This window comes from Neophocaena asiaeorientalis, unplaced genomic scaffold (assembly GCF_003031525.2).
Source record: "Neophocaena asiaeorientalis asiaeorientalis breed wild unplaced genomic scaffold, Neophocaena_asiaeorientalis_V1.1 scaffold606, whole genome shotgun sequence".
NCBI classification, from domain to species: domain Eukaryota; kingdom Metazoa; phylum Chordata; class Mammalia; order Artiodactyla; family Phocoenidae; genus Neophocaena; species Neophocaena asiaeorientalis.
Window position 1 is genome coordinate 7,657,870 of NW_020173687.1, and position 25,371 is coordinate 7,683,240.

Genomic DNA, 25,371 nt, shown 5'->3' on the forward strand with positions numbered 1-25,371 from the left:
ATTGCAGCACTGTCTGTAACAGGGAAAAAGGAATTACTCAGATGCTCCACAAGAGAGAAGCAGCCTGAACTCAAACTTAGGCGCTGCCACGTGTGACTTGCACAAAAATTTAACATCACAGTTAACTCAGTCTTTTGATCTCTAAAATGGACATAAAAACTCCTACTTCCTGCACATATTTAATAGTAAGTAAAAGGAAGAAAGGAAAGAAGGAAGAATGGATAAATAAGCAAGCAAATACAGCAAATATACCCGTACAGTGGAATTCTATCTGATTATTGAAAACAATGATATGTTGCTAAATAAGAAAAGCACAGCTCAGATGAGTATGTAATTATATATATCACATACACACAAACATTCATGCACACACACAAAAAAGTTTTTATACATAGGCTCTTCTGGAATAAACTATTCACAGTGGTTGCTTCTGTGGAAGGAAACTAGATGATTCCTAGGGACAAGGATGAAAAGAATCTTACTGTTCAATGTAGAAATTTTGTACCTTTGAATTTTGTACCAAGTATACATATTACCTATTCCAAAAAACATCAAATAAAATTTAATTTTAAGGGGGCCAACTCAAACCTCGCGCGTTAATTGCTGAATTCCCTGGTACTGAATTTGCAGATTACATACCAGTAGCAATTATGAGACATCTTAGAACATCCTACCACTCAAAAATAGAAAACACCACAAAATCGGGTGGGACATAGGCACAGTTTTCTCCTTGTCTTCTTGAATGTCTCATTCCATTATTCTGACCTGCAGTAGAATCATTTATTCATTCAATCAGCAAATATTGAGCATTTACCATAGGCTAAGAGCTGGGGATACAGCAGTGAATAAGATAGCCAAGGTCTTTGGTCTCGCAGAACTTACAGCCTAGTAGGAGAAGACATACCCTACAAAGAAATAAATTAAGAAAAAAATGTATCTGGCACAAAAATAAGAACAATGTTCTAGAGGGATGCGAGGGGAAAACTTTGGATGTGATGATCCATATAGGTCTCAGGCAGGAAATATAAGGCTAAAATCTAGATACCAAGAGAGGGCCAGCCGGAAGAAAATCAGAGAAAAATCATCCATCAACGGAGACGATGGATTCAAATGGATTAAGACCTCTCCTGGGGCCAAGTCCCCGGGAATGTTCCTTTCAAACCACACTTCACACAACATTTTCCATCTGAATTAACGGATGTTGAAGACCAGACTAGTTTCATAACATCTAGATTTTGGGTCACTGTTGGTGAAATACAACCCAGGCTCAAAAAGTGGTTCTTTGGCAAATGAGCTAAAATACCTGCTATTGGTAAATGGAAAGCTGGAAATCTGAAGAAATTGTTCATATGAAAAGTCAATGAACTCTTTCACTAGGGGATTCAAAGAGGTATGATTTCTCAAAGTTTTTTTAGAAATAATTTTCTTTTATTAAGGTAATGTGTGGTATTAAGATAATAAAATGCATTTTAAGACTACAGCACTTTCCTGAATAGTGTAACTTGTAGTAAGTAAAAGCTTTGAACTCAAGCTCGTGTTTTAATTTAATTGGAGTTAGTAGTCCATTCATAAGACAGGCTACTTTCTCTTTCTATTAACCACTAAAGTATTCATTGTATAAATGAATTAAGGGAAGACAAAATAAAAACTTAGGCAAATTGAGACAAGTCTGTGGGTTTGGGGGAGTTGGGGGTGGGAAGGGACACACACACCCATAGTCATATCAGACGGAAGTTCCTTAGAGGATGGTATTGAGTACGTGGGATATCTTTTCTTAGAACCCAATTTTCAATACATTTGTATGGAATCAAGCCATACGGCAGGTACAAGTAAAGAATTTTTCACGAAACCCACTTAGAAAGATAAGTACAATCCTCCTGTGTTTCCCAAACTTCAGTCACGCACAGCCCACCAGTTGGATTTGTGCTACATCTGAGTTCCACCACCTACCCCAACAGTTTTTGCTGCTTCTTTGTAACACTTGCACTATGTGTTAATTATCTATTTTAAGACTTCGCTTTTTAAATTAAATAAATTTATTTAAAGAGGAAACTATATATTCTTATCTTACATGGAAAAGCGGTATCACTTGAAGGTAAATGTAAAATGTAATACAATATAATGTTAACGAATACAATAAAATATGATACTTTTGAAGACTCTGCACCTAAGTATGGTTTTCTATTAAAAGGCCTCCTAGCCGACAGCTCCTTAAGCTGAGTTAAATAAGAAGTAGCACTTTTTCTCATTTTATGATTCAATGTTGTTTACTGCCCTAAAATGGTCTCTCAAGACCTGATTCTCACATTTGGGGAAGACGTCTAGAGCTAATAAGCAAAAGTATGATGGTCAGGGGCTTCCCTGGTGGCGCAGTGGTTGAGAATCTGCCTGCCAATGCAGGGGACACGGGTTCGAGCCCTGGTCTGGGAAGATCCCACATGCCACGGAGCGACTGGGCCCGTGAGCCACAACTACTGAGCCTGTGTGTCTGGAACCTGTGCTCCGCAACAGGAGAGGCCACGACAGTGAGAGGCCCGTGCACAGCGATGAAGCGTGGCCCCCGCTCGCCGCAACTAGAGAAAGCCCTCGCACAGAAACGAAGACCCTACACAGCCAAAAATATAAATAAATAAATGAATTAATTTAAAAAAAAAAAAAAAGTATGATGGTCAATCTTTAATCAAAGGTCTGCCGTTTTTATCGAACATATTCAACTACATATTTTCTAATACAGTGTTTCATCAGTGGCTCCTAAATAAACCCGATGTTATAAAAATGAATCGCTAAAGTTAACAGCAAGAGGAAAGTACAATGCTACCTGTTGTCCATTACCAAAGCCGCGCCTCTTCTGCTGAGATACGAGTGAATTAATTTCTGCCAGTTTATGGTTCTTACAGACAACAAACAACAAATATCACCTCAATCTCTTAACAATAAAAAATAAAAATCAACATTACAGACCTTCACGAAGTTTCTACCGTGAGTCAGCACAGGATCAAGAGTTTGATATCTTTTATGAGAAGCATATTATTACCCTCATTTTTGTACATGAGGAAGCTAAATTTCGGAAAGAGTAAGCAAAGTCAGTAAGTGGCCAAGTTGAGATCCAAACTAAAGTGTGAGTCCCAAATGTACGCTCTGTCCACCAAGGAAAACAATAATGCACCAATTCAATTATGAATGAAAGAAGGAAGGGAGGGAGGGAAGAAGGAAGGAAGGAAAGAAAGAAAGAAAAAGAGAGAGAAAGTGTCCCAGCAAGATTTGTAGTAGTCATTGTCAAGACTATTCTAAAAATGCACCAATTCAACGGAGGAAGAAGGAAGGAAGGAAGGAAGGAAGGGAAGGAGGATGGGAGGGTCCCAGCTAGACTTGTAGTAGTTATAGTCAAGACTATTTGAAAATTCATATTGAAACCAAAGGACCTAAAATACCTAAAACAATTTTGAAAAAGAAAAATAAAGTGGGAGGAACCAGTTTACCCTATTTCAAGACACTGGACAGCTACACATGTAGACATATATAGACATATCACTGTACAATGGAGGCCCACAAAACAATGGAAGAGAGTAGAGGACCTAGGAATAGATACACATAAATATACTCAATGGAGAAAAGACAGGCTTTTCAACAAATGGTTCTGGAGCAGCTGGACCTCCATAGGCGGAAAATGAACCTACACGTAAAATGCACACTGTATATAAAAACTGACTCAAAATGGATCATGGACATAAATGTAAAAGGTAAAACTATAAAATATTTATAGTAGGAAAGAAAAAAAGTAGGAAAAAATAGTTGGGATCTTGGGCTGGACAAAGCATTAGTACCAAAAGGGAAAAAAAACCCTGATAAATTGGACTCCATCAAACTTAAAAATTTCTGCCCTGTGATAGACCTTGTTAAAAAAGGATTAAAATAATAAGCTACATACTGAGAGAAAACATTTGCAAACCACATGTCTGAAAAGGATTGATATCTAGAACATACAAAAAACTCTCAAAACTCAACAGTTAAAAGCAAACAACCCAATTAGAAAATGGGCTGGGCTTCCCTGGTGGCGCAGTGGTTGGGAGTCTGCCTGCCGATGCAGGGGACGCGAGTTCGTGCCCCGGTCCAGGAGGATCCCACATGCCGCGGAGCAGCTGGGCCCGCGAATCATGGCCGCTAGGCCTGCGCGTCCGGAGCCTGTGCTCCGCAACGGGAGAGGCCACAACAGTGAGAGGCCCACGTAACGCAAAAAAAAAAAAAAGAAAAAAGAAAATAGGCAAAAGACATGACTAGGCATTTTACCAAAATGTATGTACAGATCGCAAATCAGAACACGAAAAAATGTTCAGCATCACAAGGAGATGTCAATCATCATCTCATCATCACAAGGAGATGTCAATATACACACATCAGAACGTCTAAACCAAAACTGACGCACCAAAAACTGGGTGGCAACACCAAATGCTGGCGAGGATGTGGAGAAGCTGGATCACTCATGTGTTGCTGGTGTGAATGTAAAATGGTCCAACCACTGTGAAAAACAGTCTGGTGGTTTCCTGAAAAACTAAACATGCACCTACCAATACAACACAGCAACTGGACTCCTGGGCATTTTCCTAGAGTTATGAAAACTTACGTTTGCACAGAAACCCAGACCCAAATGTTTATATCAGCCTATACATAACAGCCTAAAACTGGAAACCACCCCCAAATGTCCTTCAGTGGATGAATGGCTAGGCAAACTATGGCACATCCATATCACAGAATACAACTTAGCAATAAAAAGGAATGAAACTTTGATACCCACAATACTGAAGACAACCACGACAATTCCAGAGAATTATGCTGAGTTAAAAAAAAAAATCCCCAAACATTACACACTGTATGGTTCCGTTTATATAATATTTTTGAAATGATAAAACTATAAAAATGGAAAACAGATTTGTGGTTGTCAGGGCTTTAGGGTTATGGGAAGGGGGAGCAGAAGGGGCAACTACAAAAGAACAACACGAAGGACCCTGTCATGAGGGAATGCTTTGTATCTTGATGGTACCAATATCAGTATCCTGGCTGTGATACCAGGGATCACAACATCCCTGTGATACCAGGGATGTTACCATTGGGAGAAACTGGGTAAAGGGCAGGTGAAATCTCTCTGTGTTATTTCCTACACCTCATGTGAACCTACTATTACCTAAAATTTAAAAATTTAATTTAAAAAAATGAGACAGTGGTTCTTAACCTTTTTGGAAATTGTGGAGGGTGGGAGGTGACAGGGTTTGGGACACAAAAGTCCTGATCTCTCTAAGAATCTCATAAAAGCTATGAAGTCACCTGAGAACAATCATTTGCACCTTATCCATAACACAGTACACACGGCTAACGTTTATGTTCTCTGAGACCCAGGGCATCAACAGAGGCTCAGAACACTAAAAAAATAAACATAGCCCCCCAACTGCTCCAAAAAAATCAGCTTCCTGATACTCATCCAAAACGTAGACATCTGCATTCTAGAAAGATGCTATTTTAGCTTCAACATTCACATGTATCTGTGGCATTTCTAAACTCCCCATTTCATTTTGAATTTCACAGAAACAGGGGTTTGCAGCAGGGAGGTATCCTAATCTCTCCCTGGCTTGGAAACCCCCCAAATTTTATTTCCACCCAACCGGGATCAAATTTCCCCTTCCTCGTTTCATGAAAATGAAACTGGAGATACCTGCAGATGTCTTTTCACTTCAATATTTGACCCGTTACTCAAACTAATTCATCCTTAACTAGAGTGAATATATTAATCTCATGCTAACAATACTATTCCACAAATAGACTGTCAATTCCTTGAGGAGGTTGACTGTATCTGTCTCATTTAAGGTGGTTTTCCCTGAGCGTCTTAAAATGAATATTCACTCAATAAACATTTGATGCATGATAAAATAAATGAAATCAAATATATCCCAAATGAAAACTAAATTCTTAAAATATCAAAGATAATGATCCACAAAAATTACAAAGCTGCTTAAAAAAAAAATATTTCTAGCCATCTAATGAATATCATAAAAAAAATACATTGGCAGATGTGGGGAAAATCATCACACAAGTAATCTGGTTTATGCCTACACACAAAATCACTAAATTGGCCATTCTTTGCTTAAATCAGTTTTGGGGATGATTAAAGGCTGACTTTATGCATAATTAATCATACCATCCACAAAGACCATTGAATAAAGATGACTAAAATACCAGCTGGAAAGCACTTCCGACATGGAAACCAGGGAAGCTGATTCAAATGGAGCTAAAATACTGAGTACTCTTAGAAAATACTTAGCAAGTGTATTCAGTCTAACTGACCGTAAATTTCACTACTGGAAGTTAGCCCCAGACTCTCTTTTCCTTGAGGAAGGAAAAGGATGCTTCACGAATCTTACTGAATGGTTGTATGTGTTTGTGTGCATGTGTGTGTACATACACTCACGTACTGATGTTATATGATGAATTTATTCAATTCCTATGATTTTTTTTTTTTTTTTTTTTTGCGGTACGCGGGCCTCTCACTTTTGTGGCCTCTCCCGTTGCGGAGTACGGGCTCCAGACGCGCAGGCTCAGCGGCCATGGCTCACGGGCCCAGCCGCTCCGCGGCATGTGGGATCTTCCCGGACCGGGGCACGAACCCGTGTCCCCTGCATCGGCAGGTGGACTCTCAACCACTGCGCCACCAGGGAAGCCCCAATTCCTATGATTTTGATGTTATGAATGTAACTTTGCCACGATATCATTAAAAATGCACAGATCCCTGATCATCTATAAATCTAAAACCCTAAATGAAATATGAAGCCTCTTTGGCATACTGGGTCAAGTGCAACAGAGAAACAAAGGAGTGAGAAAATATTTCTGCCTAAAACTTGGCCATTAATTAACCAGTTTTTCGAATCTACTCTGCCACCCAAAAAAAAGATCCCCAAATTAACAGTTACGCACTAGTACGATGAGCTCGCTCAAACCCAAGTACATGGAGATGGGTTTCTCTGGTCCTGATACCTTTGCCATTTATCTAAGGATCATGAAAAGTCCTACAAAGGCAAATATCCCTTCCATAACCTAACATTGGTGCTTGTACATTAATTATTTCACGGATATTAAGTTTTGTTTTCCTAACTAAAGAGCAAGGTCTTTGAGGATGAGAGCTATTGCAGTGAAAGAGATGAAAATAACAACCATGTAAGCATCATCATCCTCGAACAGCACCAGGAGGAGAGAGAGCAGTAATAAACATTAATTGGGTTTCCACCGTGTCGAGCATTGTGTTAAGCCTTTTATGAGAATGCTCTATTAGGTGGATATTATGAGTCTCCCTATTATTACAGAAGACTGAGGCTTATAAATGCTAAATAACTCACCAAAAGGCACATAACCAGTCGCTGAATTGGGATTTTAACAGTCTCATGTCAGAGCGTATGCTCTTAAACCAATAGGTAGTGATGGATTCATTCATTCAATAAATCTTCATCGAGTGCTTCTCCATGCTGGAAACTGTTCTAGGCACTGGGGTTCAGCCCTCATGGAGTTTCACATACCATTTGGGAGATACAGGCAATCAACAAGTAAAACATACAGACTGGTAAGTGAGGGGGTGATAAGTCTAGAGACAAAAAACACAATGGGATATAGGGGGAGAAGGAGGGAAGAGATAAAAGAGGGTGGCTGGAAGCCCTCAATGAGAAGGTGGCATTTGCAGAAAGGCTGAAGAAGGTGAGGAGCCAGCCAGGAAGAGGTAACGTGGGGAAACAGCATTCCAAGCAGAGGGAACAGCAAGAGAAAAGATTCTGAGTCAGGGGACTCCCCTGGTGGCGCAGTGGTTGAGAAGCCACCTGCCAATGCAGGGGACACGGGTTCGGTCCCTGGTCCGGGAAGATCCCACATGCCGCGGAGCAACTAAGCCCCTGCACCACAACTACTGAGCCCGCGTGCCACAACTACTGAGCCCACGTGCCACAACTACTGAAGCCCGCGTGCCTAGAGCCCGTGCTCCGCAACAAGAGAAGCTACCGCAATAAGAGGCCCGCGCACCGCAGAAAGGCATGGCCCCCGCTCGCCGCAACTAGAGAGAGCCCGCGCGCAGCAACGAAGACCCAACACAGCCAAAGATAAATCAATAAATAAAAGATTCTGAGTCAGCACAGGGCCCCGGAGCCCGCTGTAGGGCTATAACTCTTGGTGGTCTGAGCAGTGAGGGAGATAAATTAGGAGGTTATTATTCTGCAATATCTGGGGGCTTGGGCCAGAGCGGCAGTGGCAGATGACGTGAGAGGTAGTCGGATTCTAGACGTGTTTCCAAAACAGAGCTTACAAGACCTCCCGATAAACTGGTTGTGGGGTTGTGACAAGGAGGGAGTGGGAAGGGGGGCTGAGTTTTTATTGTTTGCTGCTTGCTTGCTTGCTTGCTTGACTGTCTTTTACCAGGGCAACTGAAATACTGGGACCTCTAGTGGCTGAGATGCAGCCTCCGGGGAGAAGCAGGTTTGGATGAAAAAATCAGGGGTGGCTGGACATATTGAGACCAGGAGACGTCCAGATGAGGATGCAGGCTAGACGGGAGAAAAGGTCCTTGGTACAAAAGAGCACAGAGATGCTATTGAAAGTCGGGTAATCGAGGGGGACTGCATGGAGATAAAGTGAACAGGTGTGAGTTTAAACTCCGAGACTTGCAGGGTGGACAAGCCATAGCAATTACTGTCTGGGAAATCCTCTCCGTTGCAAAGGAAGAAACCAAGTGAGGGCAGTTATATGATGCCATCTAAGCCACGTGATAGGTTAATGATGTGCAAATTGCCTAGTTCACCATTCCTCTAAGAATACATTTTTTAGTGCCTTTTGTGGATTTGCCAGATAATTGTAGATACACCCCTCCCCAGCCCTCAAAACAGCAACATCAACATTATCCTGGAAAAGTATTGCACCCAGAGCCCAGCTTGACACCTCCATGAACCAACGGATGATGAAGCCAGAGAATAAAGATACTGAGACTTTCGACTTAAATCAGTTGAATTTCTTTAAGCTTTTTGATGTTTATAGAAAAAAACAAGTCTACAAATATTTGATTGTTTAATCACTTAAGCTGCTTAGTATCTCAACTAAAGGTGACCACTTATTTGCAACCCATCTGAATGCGGATCGTCTTAGACTATTTCATGCCCCACTGAAAAATCACTTACGTGTATATAATTTGTAAAAAACTGCATCCAATGAAAATGTTCGAGAGCTACATAAACATTTATGCCTTTGGACACATCTAGATAGAAAGATTAAAAAAATCAATCATTCCTATATCCTTCCATCAATCCTAACTCATCTCTGATTACACCAAAGAAATAATGAAATCAGAATCAATGCTGTATGCTTTCACTGCATTTTCACAAATATTATCTTATCCAATGCTCACAGCATCACTAAATAGTGTTCATTGTACAGATAAGAAAACTGAGGCCAAGAGAGGTCAAGGGTCATAGAGCTAACGAGTAATAGAAGGAAGATTTGTTCTCTTTTCTTCTCTTATCAAATCTGAGGGGTCATTCCAGCTGGCACACCAGCTGCTTACGATGAAATGTTGTTTTCTTGTTTAATTATAAACCCTCCCAAACATGGTTCTAATCCACAGACACTTGTCTGAATTCCATTAATAAAACCACCATGTCATATCAGCTCCTCAAGGGGCTTACGAGTTGCAAAGTCAGGCCTTCACTCTGTAGTTCAATCCATGTTCAACGTGCACTAACTGAGTGCCTACTGTGTACCTAACGCAAAGCCCTCCAACTCTTTGAGACTTCCACATGCTGCTTGCTGTTCTAGGCTATCTGCAGCCTAGATTAATACCACTAACATTTCTTACTTTGGACGGAGGGTCCCTGTGCCGTTTTCCTGACGCATTCCTCTTGATGCCTCCATTATAAAACTTTAGTTTGCAGTGCTTTCTGACAATTATGTAATCAGCCTCTTCAGTTTATATAAATAAATTATATCATTAGGACACTTTTTGAAAATTAACTGGTGATAAAATCAAACTGAACAAATAAAACCAGATTTTGTTGATTATATTTTTGACGTTTTCTCTCCATGAGCAATAACCATCATTCAATAAATATTCTAAAATCTATTTGAGTGTTAACACAGACACAATAAATAAATCCTGAGAAAGTACACTTCTGGTCGGCATCCAAGATACTGTAAAATATAAAGGGATGCAAAGTAAACTATATTTCCTTTCCTTCTGCTTCAAATATCTGTCCGTAAACACTGGCACACACGGGACTATATAGTGTCAGTAATATTACAGAAAAAAGTCTCAATTACTATAAACTAGAAAGTTATGGTAACTAGTCTTTCAAATAAATCACCATGTGTCACAATTTGGCGTAAACGCTGATCCTTATGAATAATTCACATTTTGTACATTAATAATTCATGTCCTCTTTCTATTGGAATGCTCTCTAGCACAGAATGGATGTCTCTTATCAATTTCCTCAGTTGACATGATGGAGTAAATCTAAAATTAGAATGGTGTTTTCTAATGCTCCTTTTAACACTGTAACAGTCGGCTGGCCCATGAGGTATAAAAAATATAAAGTTCCTCTTATTTCTTGCCCTTTGCATGAAAGTCACTATGTTAAGTACCCTAACAATACTTGGTCCCCTTGATGAGAATATCTGCATAGCAAAAAAGAAAACCAAGGAAACTAAGGGTTGATAGGGGTTGGTTAGTTCTGTCACATTTCTCCCTAATTATATATTTATATATTCACTATAACATGGGGCCTAGTTGCTAAAACATGGTAACCGGCAGGGAAAGAAAAAAAAAAAAGAGAGAGAAAGAAAGGGAGGGAGGGAGGGAGGGAGGAAGGGAAGATGAAAGGAAGCAAGGAAGGAAGAAAGAAAAGGACCAAAACAAATCAGGTAAGAGTTTTTAATAATTATAGATGTTTCCCATCAGCAGGTTTTCCTCCCTAACTGTTTAACACTGTGAAATTGCCTTTCAATTTTCAGTAAAATTATCTGGTACATAAAAAAGTCCAAAGACCAAATAAGAGAAAGGTGCCAATGACATATATTTGTGGAGAAAGATGTTCAATTTATTACTATTAACTCTATTCCCACTGTGGCCATTCTTCATCATTACTGACATTTTTTCAGACATTAGGAAAGTAAACTTTTCTCCCCAAACTCCCTCGCCCCAAAGCACACAATAAACAAAAACAGCAACAGCACTGACACAAGGCAAAGAGAAATGAGGTAGTTTGAAATTTAAAAAAATCATTCCAGTATCCCCACCTCCCTCAAGAATTCCTTTGCCATCCCTCAAACCCAAAGAGAAGCAGAATGAGTTCTCTGACGTCCATCAGTGAAGAGCAAAGGGGAAAAGGGCAAAAGAGAGGGGGTTTTAAGAGAGAAGCTATCCCTGGGCCAACATCCGATCCCTGACAAGCAGCCTCTGGTTCATTCATTCTTCCTTTTAGTACATATTTAGCGAGGGAGCACTTGCTCTGTGCCAGGTATTATGTTCCGCCCTAAATAGTCCTCCAGCGGGCATCCGGTGTGTATTCCAGCAATGAATCCACTACCCAGGCTCAGGACCATGGAACCTACCCACACCGCCTTTGCCAGCACCTGGGCCAGGGGTGGGTCACCGTCCAGGACCCGGAGTCTGAAAAGACTTCTCCCTGGGGTCAGAGGGTCCCTGACCTTGTTCACACTCAGACCGTCTGCCCTTCCTCAATCAGTCCATCCATCCCCCGGAAAAGTTAAGTTGGCGGCGAGTGGGAAGAGGGGCACCGGGGGCATCCGGCGGGCTCAGCAACCCCGCCCGGGTTTCTCAGCTCTGACTCCCATGGCTACCGAGAAATATTTATTTCCAGTAGACGGGCTCCAGTGGCTACTGAAGCCGACCACAGGGCCACCATCAGAAGGCCAAGTCATCCGAGAGATAAAGATAGATCCATTACATACCTAGACCCGGCCTTACAGTAGCAGCCCCAGGAGATGTGGGTTTAGGCTGAGAAACCACAGCGCAATTCTCCGGCGCGCTGCCGGGAATCTCCTTCCACCCTCTAGGGATGCTGGCTACAGATAAAGACAATTGACCCGGTGAACAGGGGGCGGGGGGAAAAAAAAAGGATCGATACTTACCCCTAGGCGTCTGCTCCGGATCCTCACGTACCCTTGCTTCACTATGTCATTAAAATTGGAAGCCATCCCGGACAGCCAGTGACAACCCCCCTCCTCACCCAGGCGCACGCACCCTAAGTGGCTTTGGGGAGGGCTGAGGCCAGGGTCAAGAGAAGGCTTTGGGGTGTGGAAGGAGAAAGTTGACAAGGTGAAGCGTTTACGGCTGCGGTCCGGCGTGGCTTCAGAGGGCGCACATCACTTTCTCTGTCCCCCAAAACCTTTAAGTGGGCGGCCGGTTTGCAGCCACTTTGGGGGAGCGCAGAGAGCGCGGCGCCGTGAGGCGAGGCTGGAGCGCCGGCGTCAGCTGACTCATCAGCGAGCCTGCCCGGAGGAGGAGCGGCGGCTGCTCAGGGATCCAGCCCAGCCTCTTCCCGGGGCCCAGGAGGAGAAGGAGGAGGGGGGAGTGGGGAGGGCGAGGGCGAGGGGAGGAGCCGCGCGGGGCCGGCGCCCGGCGGTGGCCACCCGCAGGCAGACACACGTGGACGCGCTCACCCTCCTCCTCCTCTCCTCTCCCGCCCGCCTCGCCCGCCCCCATTCTCGTCCCGACCCCGACCCTCCTCCGGGACCCAGAGCTTGCCCCTGCCTGCCCCGCACCTCGCCCACACCCGCCGAGATAACGCTCGGTCTCTTCCGGCTCTGGGCTTATTTTAGATGGAGAGGAAATTTCACTTTTTTCCCAGACGCCGCCGACCCCGCCTCTCCCTTCAGCCCCATCTTTGCCCTGAGAAGGGCTGGCTTTTGCCTCTGTTGTGCCTGTGTCTGGGGAGCGGTGTTGCCATGGTTTGCCTTGACCTTGGCATATGAGGGGAGGGATATTGCCCTGGCTTAAGCTGCATGCTTCCTCGGGTTTCCTTGGCATCCTGGTCCCAGCCCTTGCGTTGATATCATTTTCCTTGTTTGAGCTTGTCTTTCCCGCCGGATTGTGAGTTTCCCAGGGGCTGACCCTTGGCCTCATTAGTACGTGTACCGACGAAGCCTGGCCCAGAGCAGGTGCCAAATAAATCCTTAGTGTCAGGCACCCTCTAAGCCCTTAGCTTGGGCTCATTTAAACTCCCCTGTACTTTATGAGCTACCCACCCCCCTTATGTGAATACCAGGACCATATTTATGCCTCCCTAGCCTGGCAATAGAGCTCATGTTCATAGCCATTGCTGGATGCTGCCTATAGAATACGATAAAAGGGAGACCGGATTTCACATTCACCTGCTCCTGGCTGCACTACCTTCCTGAAACATGTCTGAGTTGATAACGGCTATCATTTATTGGCACCAGGCATTAGGCATTGTGCTAATCCTGTTCAAGGAATAATGAGATAGGTACCATCATCCACATTTTATAGAAACTGAAGCTCAGAGGAATTAAGAGATTTGCCCCAGGTCCCACGGGAAAGGAGGTGTGTGTGACACCAGCTCTGGTAAACACTGGATGGTAAACACTGTCCTATACAGTGTTGTCATGGGGGAGGGAGGTTACTAGGTGGTTTCCAAGGAAGATCTGTCTAATCACTTACACTGTCCACAAAGGCAAAGATGGCATCAGAAATTTGACAATTCTTGTTCACTGGAGGTGACCAAACCAAGGCTGGGTGACCTCTGGTCAGAGCTATTGAGGAGAGGATTCATTCATTTAGTGGATTCTTTAGCCTGATGACATTCAAAGGCTTTTCAACTCTAAGATTATATGAATCTTTCCTTTCTCACTGGGAACACTAGCTTTTAGTCATCTTGGTTTGATGGGTGTCAGTTAAAGAAGAGAATCACCCAAGAATGTGTCATAGGGGAACTGAGACTAAATTGGGACAATCAAAAAGCAAATCTTCTGGCAGGGAGAACTCTTTTTGTTACATAGTAAACCATTAGCTCTGTCATCATGTTGTCATTCAATGAAAATGATGTTTTAAGTTTAAATCTCTCACCAAAAGAAGATGAAGTGATTAAAAATATCATTTGGAGAGTTCTTTTTGAAGGTTTAAAACTTAAAAAAAAATACCATCCATGGTTGCCATGAAACAGACATGTTCTCAGAAGGCATTTATCCAACACATCATTTGTAGACCAAACCCACAGAATCATAGAAACCAAGAATTAAAGAATTTATGCATAAGGAGCTTGAGTGAATGGCTCAAGGTAACAGAAATAATTACTGACAAAAACTGAGACTGAGGGACTTCCCTGGCAGTCCAGTGGTTAAAACTCCGTGCTTCCAATGTAGGGGGCTCAGGTTCGATCCCTGGTCGGGGAACTGAGATCCCACATGCCACGTGGCGTGGCCAAAAAATAAATAAATAAATACATAAATACTGAGACTGAGAAATACATCCTTTGATAATTAATGTTGAGTTCAATCAATATCCATAAATAATTTAGGTAGAAGTGAGTAAACTAGAATCACTCTAGAAAATATCAAACTAGATGTGAAGAAACAAATGCTTTTCTTTTTTAATTGCAAGATTGAATCCAGTGTATGGTTTTGTTGGTTTGTTTTGGGTGAAGTCAAACTGATATACATGCAAAATACACAAACTGTGCTCTACTATTCAGAGGACAGACAGCCGCTTTACACTTGTCCAAAATATGCATACACAACTGTTGCAGGGGAAAAGGAGTAATTCACAGAGATACACAATGTAAGTAGTGCTTATAGAGTTATGCAGTGTGCAACTCCCACAACTATGCGTGTCAGACAGACACACAGACACACACAATTTGGTTTCACTAGAGGTAAGTCTGACATAGAAAAATCATTATTTCAATCCCTGTTTTTAACTCAATTTTTAACACTTAGAACTTCATATTTACAGTATCCATTTTTGTTTGCTTCCTTAGCACGCAATTCCTTTCTTCCAATAGTGGTCACCATTGTCATTGGGGGTATAATTATCCCCTGCTCCCAGTACAGGTGTGCAGCCTTGTACATGCCTTCCTTCAAAGATACTGATTGGTTTAGACACGGACACATGACCTAAATTGGCGCATTAAGAGTTAATTACATTCCTTTTGCTGAATACTGGGCCAAAGGTTCATACTGTGTTTGGCTGAAATAGAGTCTGGATGCACAGAGCCCAGGAGCTTCGGGAGTGGAGGCTACACAAAAGAAGCAAAGCCAAGAGATAAGGAGAAGCAAACCCAATCCTGATGGTACTGTTTGGACCCCCCTATCCAGTACCCCAGGAACCTATTACATTATAAATACTCGAGAAGCTGGTGTAACAATTAGACCCCAAAATGCAATGACTTAGATTGGGTAAAAGTTTATTGATCTCTCATGGAACAATCCAGATGGGCAGATAGGAAGCTCAGTCTCCAAAGGTCATCCAGGGACTCAAGCTGGTGGGTCAGCTGTGGACATAGTGTCCATCCTTGGGTCCAGTTAACCGCCACTTCCTGGGAAGGGAGAAGAGAGCGTGGAGGGAAAACAGCCTCCAAATAAAAAAATTCATCCAGATATTTCAAAGCTCTCTTTCTCTGGCATCCCACTGACCAATATATTGCCACATGGCCACAGCTGTCTCCAAGGGAGAATGGGGAATATAGTCTCCATTCCAACATGGCTCTATTTCTGGAAGAACAAAATTGAATTGGTATTGCATGGGTCAGCTGGTATTTTCTGCCTCAGTGGAGCCACTCTTGGACTGTTTAACGGCACAAGGTAAAAAATTCCCCTTTTTTCTTAAACCAGCTCAGACTGAGGTATTCTGTCATTTGCAATCAAAGGAGTCCTGTTGAAGGTACCATAGTACAATCTGAACAAGCATCTCAACTAAATTGTATGTAGACACACCTATAAGGCCCAGATTACTTGAGAAAATTCCAAAACTTTTTGTGGCATTTTCCCATAAAGCATAGACAAAGGTGAAAGTGACCTCAGCTCCAAGCGGGTCTGATCTCTGTCATTGGGAATCACTACTCTCTCAACTATGAGTGATTCTGGGGGAGTTGGTCGAGACAGCGACTATCTCATTCACCACAGGGCTGGACACCTGATCAAGTCTGGCCAATCAGCACACACCATTCTTGGACATGAAGACTGGCGCAGAAACGGGCACGTGACCTAGAAGATCCAATCAAAATCTTCCCTGAGGTGAACAGATGGACACACTGAGATACACATCTGCATGGCCATATTGTTTGCAAAATGTGAGCCTAGTTGAGAATAAAGCCAAGGAAGGAGAAAGTGGGATGAGAGACAGAGCTAGAGATACAACCATTCCTGAAGCCAGAACTACCTCTTCCACTTCTCAATGACACGATCTACTTTTTTTGTTTTGTCTTGTTTACTTGAGCCCATGTGAATTGGGTAATGAAGAGCATGCTCCCCAGGGCTGGGACAAGGGTGAGGCAAGTGGGGCACTTACAGTGCAAAATTTAAGGGGACACCCACTCTCAAGGCTGCGTGAGTACTGAGCCTCCATTTGCAAGACCCTGAGGGTGAATGCTTCCTTAGATCATCCCTTCAAGGAGCTTCTTGCTTCCTCCAGTCCTGAGCCTGATACTACCGCCTTTCTTAGTCAGCTCAGGCTGCTATAACAAAATACACAGACTGGGTGGCTTAAACAACAGAGGTTTATTTCTTAGAAGGTTTATTTTTTAGAAGCTGGGAAGTCCAAGATCAACTGTGTGCAGATTCTTCTTCCTGGCTTGCAGACAGCTGCCTTCTTGCTATGAGCTCACATGCCAGACAGAAAGAGAGGGCTCTGGTCTCTATTTCTCTTCTTATAAGAGCACTAATCCTATTCATGAGGGCCCCACCCTCATGACCTCATCTAAATCTAATCAACTCCCAAAGGGCCCACCTCCAAATACCATCACATTGGGGGGTAGGGTCTCAACGTATAAATTTTGGGGGGACACATTCAGTCCATAATGCTATCCTTATTAAAAGCATATTAATTAAAATGAAAGGACTGTCAGTTCAAAATAGAATACATATACATATAACAGTATTCTTCTCCTACTTGGACATCCTCTTGTTATGAAACAAAACTATGTCATGCACTGAAATAGAACTTTATAACCATAGCATCACAAAGGCAGGAATTAGCCCAGAGGCTGCTTAGTCCAATACATTCAGAGCAGAAATCCACTCTAGCTTGAAACATGAACAATTCATGCCTTGCTCTTGGCATTCCATTTAGCCTATTACTATTATTATTATTCTTTAGTTCTTCAGAACAGAAAATGCAGAGGCAACTGGACTTTTGCAGAGCAGGTGCCCAAGCTTCATCAAAGGATGTTGTACTTTCACCAAGTACCACAAAGTACCAGGGCAGAGGCTGAAATGGCCCTTGTCCAAAATCTTTACCAAAAATAACTTGAGCTTTGGCCCCGTCGCCTGCTGCTCTCAGTGGGAGTGTCACAGAAACATAAGCAGCCTTTCCTCTGGCAAGGTGACACAGCGCTAATGAGAAGGATCGGGCTGGGGCTGAGGAGAGAGGTTGTGTGCTCTGCCACCGGCTCCCTTCCCCAGCCCTTAACCAGCTAAAGAAGGATGACTTGGGAGAATGACGCACCGAAATCAGGTGGGAGAAAGCCTGGGAGCAGGTCTGCTTCAGTTATTCACTGCTTCCCTGCCTTGTTCCTGCACTGGAGAGATGCTGATTGAGCACCTGCTATGAGTGGACAGTGTCCACATTAAGCTTTAACACACACACACACACACACACACACACACTCACACTATAGATGAACAAAGTCCATGTCCTCAGGAAGCTTATAACCCAGGAGAGATAACAAGTAAACAGGTAAATAAACAATGTAAACAGCTGCAGATGGTGGTAGGGAAGTGAGTGGAGTAACACGTAGGGGCTAACCAGTGGCCTCCTCGAAGCCAGAGAGTCGGGAAAGTCTTTTCTGAGGATGTGGCACTGAAGCCCAGACAGGAAAGAGAAGAAAGAAGCTGTGTGAAACGTCAGGGGCAGGGCATTCCAGCCAGAGGGAAGAGCCCTCGAAAAAGCCAGGATGAAGGAAAGAGCTTGGCAAGTTCAAGGAGCTAAAAGGGAAGGAGAGTGTGTCTCAACCCAGAGGAGGAGGGACTGATGGGGAAAACAGTCCCAGCGAAAGGACAGGACAGCCCAACTACATCCTACTCGAAAGGAGAAAACATGAAGGAACAGCTGATTTATATTTTTTTAAATATTATTCTGCCTGTTGAGTAAAAAATGGATAAGAAGGGACTGGACTGGAAATCATGAGACCATATAAATACCTAGTTCTAAGGACCTTTGTCAAAAAATCTTTAGGAAAAGAGAAATAAAGCTTCGGATGAGAATGTAAATTTATATCGATTGATATAACTGTTTTGGAGCATGAGTGATGCTATACTAAAAATTTTTAACTTTGATAATTGCTTACCCTAGGTCCTCAACAATTCCAGTTCTGGAAATGTATCCAAAGGCACAAATATTTAGGTACAAGAATATTCACTGCAGTGTTGTTTATGATTTTATATCATAAACACACACACACACACACACACATATTTTTTCACATGGAAGAGTGTGTATATACATGTAGCCAAATTTCCGAAGAAGCTAGGATCACTGAGATGTAATCGTTCCCCATTAAACTTTGCTTATTGAGAAGTGCTTTCTCCAAGCCTAAATGAAATCTCCAGAAGGTCCTTGGCCCTTCTGACTACTACGGGGTACTAAAGAGTCCATTGCAGCCTAACAAACACAGAACACTCCCCCCCCCCCTTTCAATGTAGGGTTTATCCCCGAGCCCAGTTCAGGCCTGGGAGTGTGGTGGGGCTTAACAGAGTCTTCACTGATTTTCTGCTCTGCCTCTTCTTCCACGTAATAACTACAGGCTCCTGAGACCCCCAGGACTGGAGCCCAGGGGAAAGGAGAGGCTAGAACACAAGTTCCACTTACGCCAAGGTTTGTCTGCAGGTGGATGCCCTCTGGGCTGCAGGCATATATAGGCTGCACTTTCTCTCACTGAGCTTTTGTGGGTTCATGAGGCACCAGCCCCTGTGTCCTCCACACTCACAGGGACTCACATCCCAGGCTTCTAAGTGAATCTCTTGAAAACCGCTCCCTTGCTGTAAGGTAAGGAGAAGCTCTCCCTTCCCTGCCCCAGGGAGAGAAGAAGAGCTCTCTGCCAGGGACCCTTCCTTCGTTAATCTCTTTATCCACAATGTCCTATTTAGGCCGGAGGTGTGTGATGGACTGACGCAAACAAAATGGTTTTGAACTACATTTTTTTGGAATTTCTGCACAGACAGCCCAGCACCTTGCTTTGGAATGTTCTCTGAATATGCCCCCCACCCTTCCCCTGGGCTTGTGAGGCTTCCTAGTAATTTTATCGTTCCGTGACAAATCCATATCACAATCATTAAAATGCATGTGAAAGAGGCCCCTTCTTATTTGTTCGTTCAACAAATGTTATATGAGTCAGCCTCGCTAGGCACTGAGGAATTGGTGGAGCAGATAGAAAGAGACCAGGCTCTGCCCTTGTGGAGTTGATGGTCCAGTGGGAGTGCAAGACATTAATAAAATATTCCAATAAGTGTAAAATCATGCACTGAAGAAAGTTACATGATGTTAGGACAAGGACAGAGGACCTGACCCCTTTGGAAGATGGGGGATGGAGAAATTAGGGAGCTGAGATAGGAAGGAGAAGGTGATATTACCCAGGTGAGGGGGGAAGAAGGCCATGAGCAAATGTCCCAGACAGGCAAGCGTGTGGTAAATTTAGAGCAGAAGGAAGGTCAAGGTGACTGGAACTTGGAGAATGAGAAGAGAGTAGTGAGTGATGAGGCCAGAGGGGATAAAAGGGCTTCTCATACACTGATTATAAATGATCTATGCAGTATGGTCCTGTTTTTTAAAAAAAAATTATACACACACACGCACACCCTGGGTAGAATATATCTACACTAAAATATTAGCAGTGGTTATTTGTGGGCAGAAGTGAAGTTCCGAAGGTGTTAATTCTTTCCTGTATGTTTTTTAAAATATAAATTCCAAATGCGATTTAAAAAGAGAGAGAGAGAATGACTCTTTCTTTCTGCACAGGGGGACCTCACATCTTAAGTTTTATAACCAAGGACACCAAAGCAAACATAAACCTCTAGTGAACTTGACTGGGATTCAAATTTTGGAGTCTTGTGATCCTTGGGCTTCTCCCAGATATCCGAGTCTCTTTTCTGATGAGGAGAGGCCTCCTCTCTGCAGGTCAATGCAAAGCCAACACAGGAAAATCTAGGCCAACACATGAGAAAGAGACCAGAGAGAAGTAACTAGATGACAAAGGCATCTGGCTTTTACAGAGCCCTTTTTCAAACTGAAGCGTGTATTCATTGGTTGCTGCAAGATTAGAAGTCAATATTCCGAAGGTCTCCTCACGGCGCTCCCCCAGTTCACTGAGCGACTTCGGGCAAGCCTTTAATGTCTCCTGCCTTATAACCTGATCTGGAAAACAGAGGTAAATGGGACTAGCCTTATTGGTACAGTGTGTTGAAGTCCCTGGATAAAATGTGCAAAGAGGGCAGAATCTTATGTTTAAAGTGTTCTGCCAATGCTAATTAATCCTCACAGCACCCCCAAGCCCTGTAATGTTATCCACAATTCGCGTCTGAAGGACCTGAAGCAGAAAGAATAAATGACTTGTCCAGGGACACAGAAGGAGCCTGCTGGAGAACAGGAATTAGCCCTCGATAGCATTGGCATCCAAAAAAGTGGCATTTTAACATCACTCATAAGACACGACTAAATTGTGTGGAATGTTTTTATTTTGAAAACAGGGTTTCTGTGTCGATGAATTATATAAGGCAGCGAAACCCCAGATGCATTTACAATAAAATATGGCAGGCAGACAGATCCATGTGCAATTTCAGTAACTCCTGTCTTACACTGATGACTGTGAGTAGCTGCTCACATCAATTCTACTTCTATCTCATTGGCCAGAGTTTAGCCATGTGACCTTGGCCTCACAAAGAGAAGGCAAGGTGGGGAAATGTAGGTTTTACTCAAGGCAGCCATGAGCCCTGCTAAGGGTGGGAGTCTATGGCAAAGGCAGAAGGGCTGCTTGGTTGGGGACTGGACCAGAGACAACCTGAGAGGATGGAGTGACCAGTTACGAAGCTACCGGGGACAACTAGTCATCCTACCGCCCCAATCTTAACATGGCTAAAACCAAATTCACAGTCTTCCCAACATTATCCCCCTCCAATATTTCTAAATCATATCAGTTAGCATCTTTTTAGCTGAAAATAGCATAAAGCTCAACCACCAGAATCTCAGATCAAAGGCATTTAAGATGCTACTAATTTTAAGGTATGCTACCACTTTATGCCCTAGTAAGGAAGAAAAATTACTACCAACTTAACTTTTCATGCCAATGACCAAGCATAATAATTTTTCATAGCTTTACTGAGGCATAATTGACTTTCAACAAACTGCACATATATAAGGTGTAAAATTTCATAAGTTCTGACCAATGTGTACACAATCAAGATAATGGATATACCCACGCCCCCAGAAGTTTTCTAGTGCCCCTGCTATCTCATGCCACCATGCTACAGTGTTCATCATTTTGCCATATATAAATGTACCCAAACAACATTTGTGTACCTTAAACTTACACAATGTTAGGTGTCAATTATATCTCAATAAATCTGGGGGGAAATGGATTTTTCTATACCTATTTTACTACAGCCTACTTTTCCCTTCTCATTCTGTGGAGACTGGTACAGTTTGATACACTTAGATCTAGTCATTAAACTACTGAATGATATTTCATCATATGATAACACATTTTATTTCTCCTTTTTCCACTGACAGACATTTAAATTATTTCTATTTTATCCCATTACAAGCAACAGACATTAAATTGTTATGCCTAAAATATTAAAATACGATCATCACAGTAATATCTTTCTAAAAAAACCCTAAAATCACTGACAGCTATTGACAATATCAGAATTCTTAAAGAATACAGATGCTTGTGGGCTCTTTTTAATGAAATCAAATAGTAGACCTTCTAAGGAATCAGTGCAATAAAAAAAAGTCTGTTTTGCAGAAGCTCTGCAGCGAGAATAAAAACTAAACTAATATATTTTAAATATTTTTTTGATTTCCCTTGTAACTTTCATATGTTTAGTCTCACATCAGTCCATTTCAATACCAGCAAACTTGTACCTGTGAACGATGGAAGCAAGAACGTGTAGGACGCTGCATTGGTATTTTAGCTCGAAGACAGATAACATTTGGTCTTCCTTTTGAAGTGGCTTCAACAAAATCATGCTGCATTCGCATATAGAATAAAATCCATTGGCTTACAAGGTCAGACACGTCCCCAGGTCCTCCTCGTCTGCCTCCCGGATCCATCTACCTCCTGCTTCTGCTCACCCTCACCATCCACCAAGACCTTCTTCCTGTTCCCGAAATACACCAAACTCACTCCCTGCTCAGCATCTTAGCGTTTGCTTGCTCCTCTCTTCCACACACCCTTCCCTCAGATTTTCGCATGGCTGACTCCTTCCTGTCACTAAATTCTCAACTTGTGTCACTTCCTCTGAGAAGCCTTCCTTGATATCTGAGTCCAAATTAGCTTCCTTCTTCCAGCCAAGTCACTTGCCCTCATAAACTTTTTTTCAAAACACTTAGCACAAATTGAAACTATCTTGTTTCATGATGTGCTAACATGTCTCCTGTCTGTTCTCCATCCCCCATTAGACCGAGCACAAGTTGAGACCTTTCTGACTTGTGCACTGTGAGCCCCTGTGCCTGGTACAATGCCCAGCATTGCTGAATGAATGAATGAATGAGTGAATTAATGAAATGCAGGCTATTATTTGACATTACATGTGTCCTGAGATGTTCAACAAATAATAGAAAACTAAAATAATGTCTGCAGCACCATCTCATGTGTATCTTCCTCCAGGGTGAGCCATTTGTAGGTAAAGATCCCTTCTTACGGCATTGCTTTAAACAAATGCAGTTAAACATGAATGGACGGTGCTCAAGAGAGACCTGTTCAGAAAGGCATTGCACACTGAAGTAAGAAATCTGGACAAACAAGTAAAAACAACCAACAACTATGGGCTCTGGCGTCGAAAAGATCTGAATTCCCGTCCCACCCCTCACTCTGTCTCTGAACCAGTGGTTCTCCACGGGGGCAATTCTGTCACCCAGGAGATATCTGTCTGGAGATGTCTTGGTTCTCGCAATGGTTGCGGGGTAGGGAGCTCTTGCTTTTAGTAGAGAGAGACCAGGGATGCCACAGAAAACCCTACAATGCACAGGGCAGCCTCTGAGCGAAGAATCTTCCAGCCCCAAAGGCCAATAGCATGGAGGTTGGGAAACCCGGCTCTAAACAAATTACTTAGTCTCTCCTGTACTCAGTTTTCTCAGATGTAAGTTGGCAACAAACAATATCAACCATGTAGGATTAGGGGAAAAAATGGGTTTAAGGCACCAAGAACTGGGTCTTGAGCATAATCTACAAATACACATTGTTTTTATTATGAACATCACATATTATACTTATTACTTGTTTCTATTTATTACTTATTTATTAAGGCATGTGGCTCCTTCTATGGCAGGGTTTCTCCTTCTTTATCTTTGATCCTCAGTTCCTAATAGAGGGTCTGGCAGATGCCTTAATAAATGTGGTCTGAATTATTTAAATTCAATATTGAATAATCTAAAACATCTTATATTTTGCTGTCGTTTTGTCCCTCTCTCTCAAGATTAGTTTGACCACCCCAATCAGTGCTGTCCCCTATATGTTTAAGTTTCTTTTTATTTTTCTTATTATCTTGCTAGCCTCTTAAGTCAAGGATTGAATGATATGACACGAAAATTAATGATCTGGACCCTTACCTGTCTTTGTCATCATCTTCCTCCTTCCTCTCTCTGGCTCACTAGAAGCAACACACTGGCCTTCTTGCTATTTCTTGACAAGCCAAGCAGGATCCTGCCTCAGGGCCTTTGCACTTCCTCTGGCTTGAATGCTTTTCTCCCTGGATATCAACATGATATCTTAATGTTCATTTTTCTCGTTCTGATGGTGTTGAGCATTGTCATATGTTTACTTCCTGCCCATGTTTTATATTCTGTGCAACGTTTGTTCATGTCTTTTGCCCATATTTTTGTTGTAGGAGTTTTCTGTTAATGTGTTCCAGATAACAATCTTTTGTCAGTTGTGTTACAAAAGTCTTCTGGCTTGGGGTTGTCTTTTCTTTTTCTTTGTGGTGCTTTTTAATAAACAGAAGTTTTGGGGCTTCCCTGGTGGCGCAGTGATTGGGAGTCCGCCTGCCGTGCAGGGGACGCGGGTTCGTGCCCCGGTCTGGGGGGATCCCACATGCCGCGGAGCGGCTGGGCCCGTGGGCCCGTGGGCCATGGCCGCTGAGCCTGCTCGTCCGGGGCCTGTCCTCCGCAACGCGAGAGGCCACAATAGCGGGAGGCCACAACGGTGAGAGGCCCGCGTACCGCAAAAAAAAAAAAATAAACAGAAGTTTTAATTTTCATTGGAGTCAAATTATGGGTCATTTTTTTTCATGGTTAGTCATTTTTGTGTCTTAGGAAATCCTTCAGTATCTTTTTTTTTTATAGCTTTATTGGAGTATAATTGCTTTACAATGTTGTGTTATTTTCTGCTGTACGACAAAGTGAATCAGCTATATGTATACATATACCCCCATAACCTCTCCCTCTTAAGCCTCACTCCCACCCTCCCTATCCCATCCCTCTAGGTCATCACAAAGCATCAAGTTGATCTCCCTGTGCTATGCAGCAGCTTCCCACTAGCCATCCATTTTACATTTGGTAGTGTATTATGTCAATGCTACTCTCACTTCGTCCCTGCTTCCCCTTCCCTCCCTGTGACCTCAAGTCCATTCTCTACGTCCGCATCTTTATTCCTGCCCTGCCACTAGATTCATCAGTACAGTTTTTTTAGATTCCATATACATGCATTAGCAACCAGTATTTGTTTTTCTCTTTCTGACTTACTTCACTCTGTATGACAGACTCTAGGTCCGTCCACCTCATTACAAATAACTCAATTTCATTCCTTTTTGTGGCTGAGTAATATTGCATTGTATATATGTGCCACATCTTCTTTATCCATTCATCTGTCAATGGACATTTAGGTTGCTTCCATGTCCTGGCTATTGTAAACAGTGCTGCAATGAACACTGTGGTACATGACTCTTTGAATTATGGTT

At 42.7% G+C, this 25,371-nt stretch overlaps 1 protein-coding gene across 1 annotated transcript in view; it reads right to left on the reverse strand.

Moving 5' to 3' along the window:
• The window catches only part of DOK5 (docking protein 5), a 135,002-nt gene extending 122,517 nt beyond the window's left edge, over positions 1-12,485 (reverse strand). The window contains exon 1 of the mRNA XM_024750353.1: positions 12,160-12,485. Within this exon, the coding sequence (XP_024606121.1) occupies positions 12,160-12,225 (66 nt within the window). The 5' untranslated portion in view covers positions 12,226-12,485. The remainder of the gene's footprint in view (positions 1-12,159) is intronic.
• Between the last annotated feature and the right edge of the window lie 12,886 nt (positions 12,486-25,371).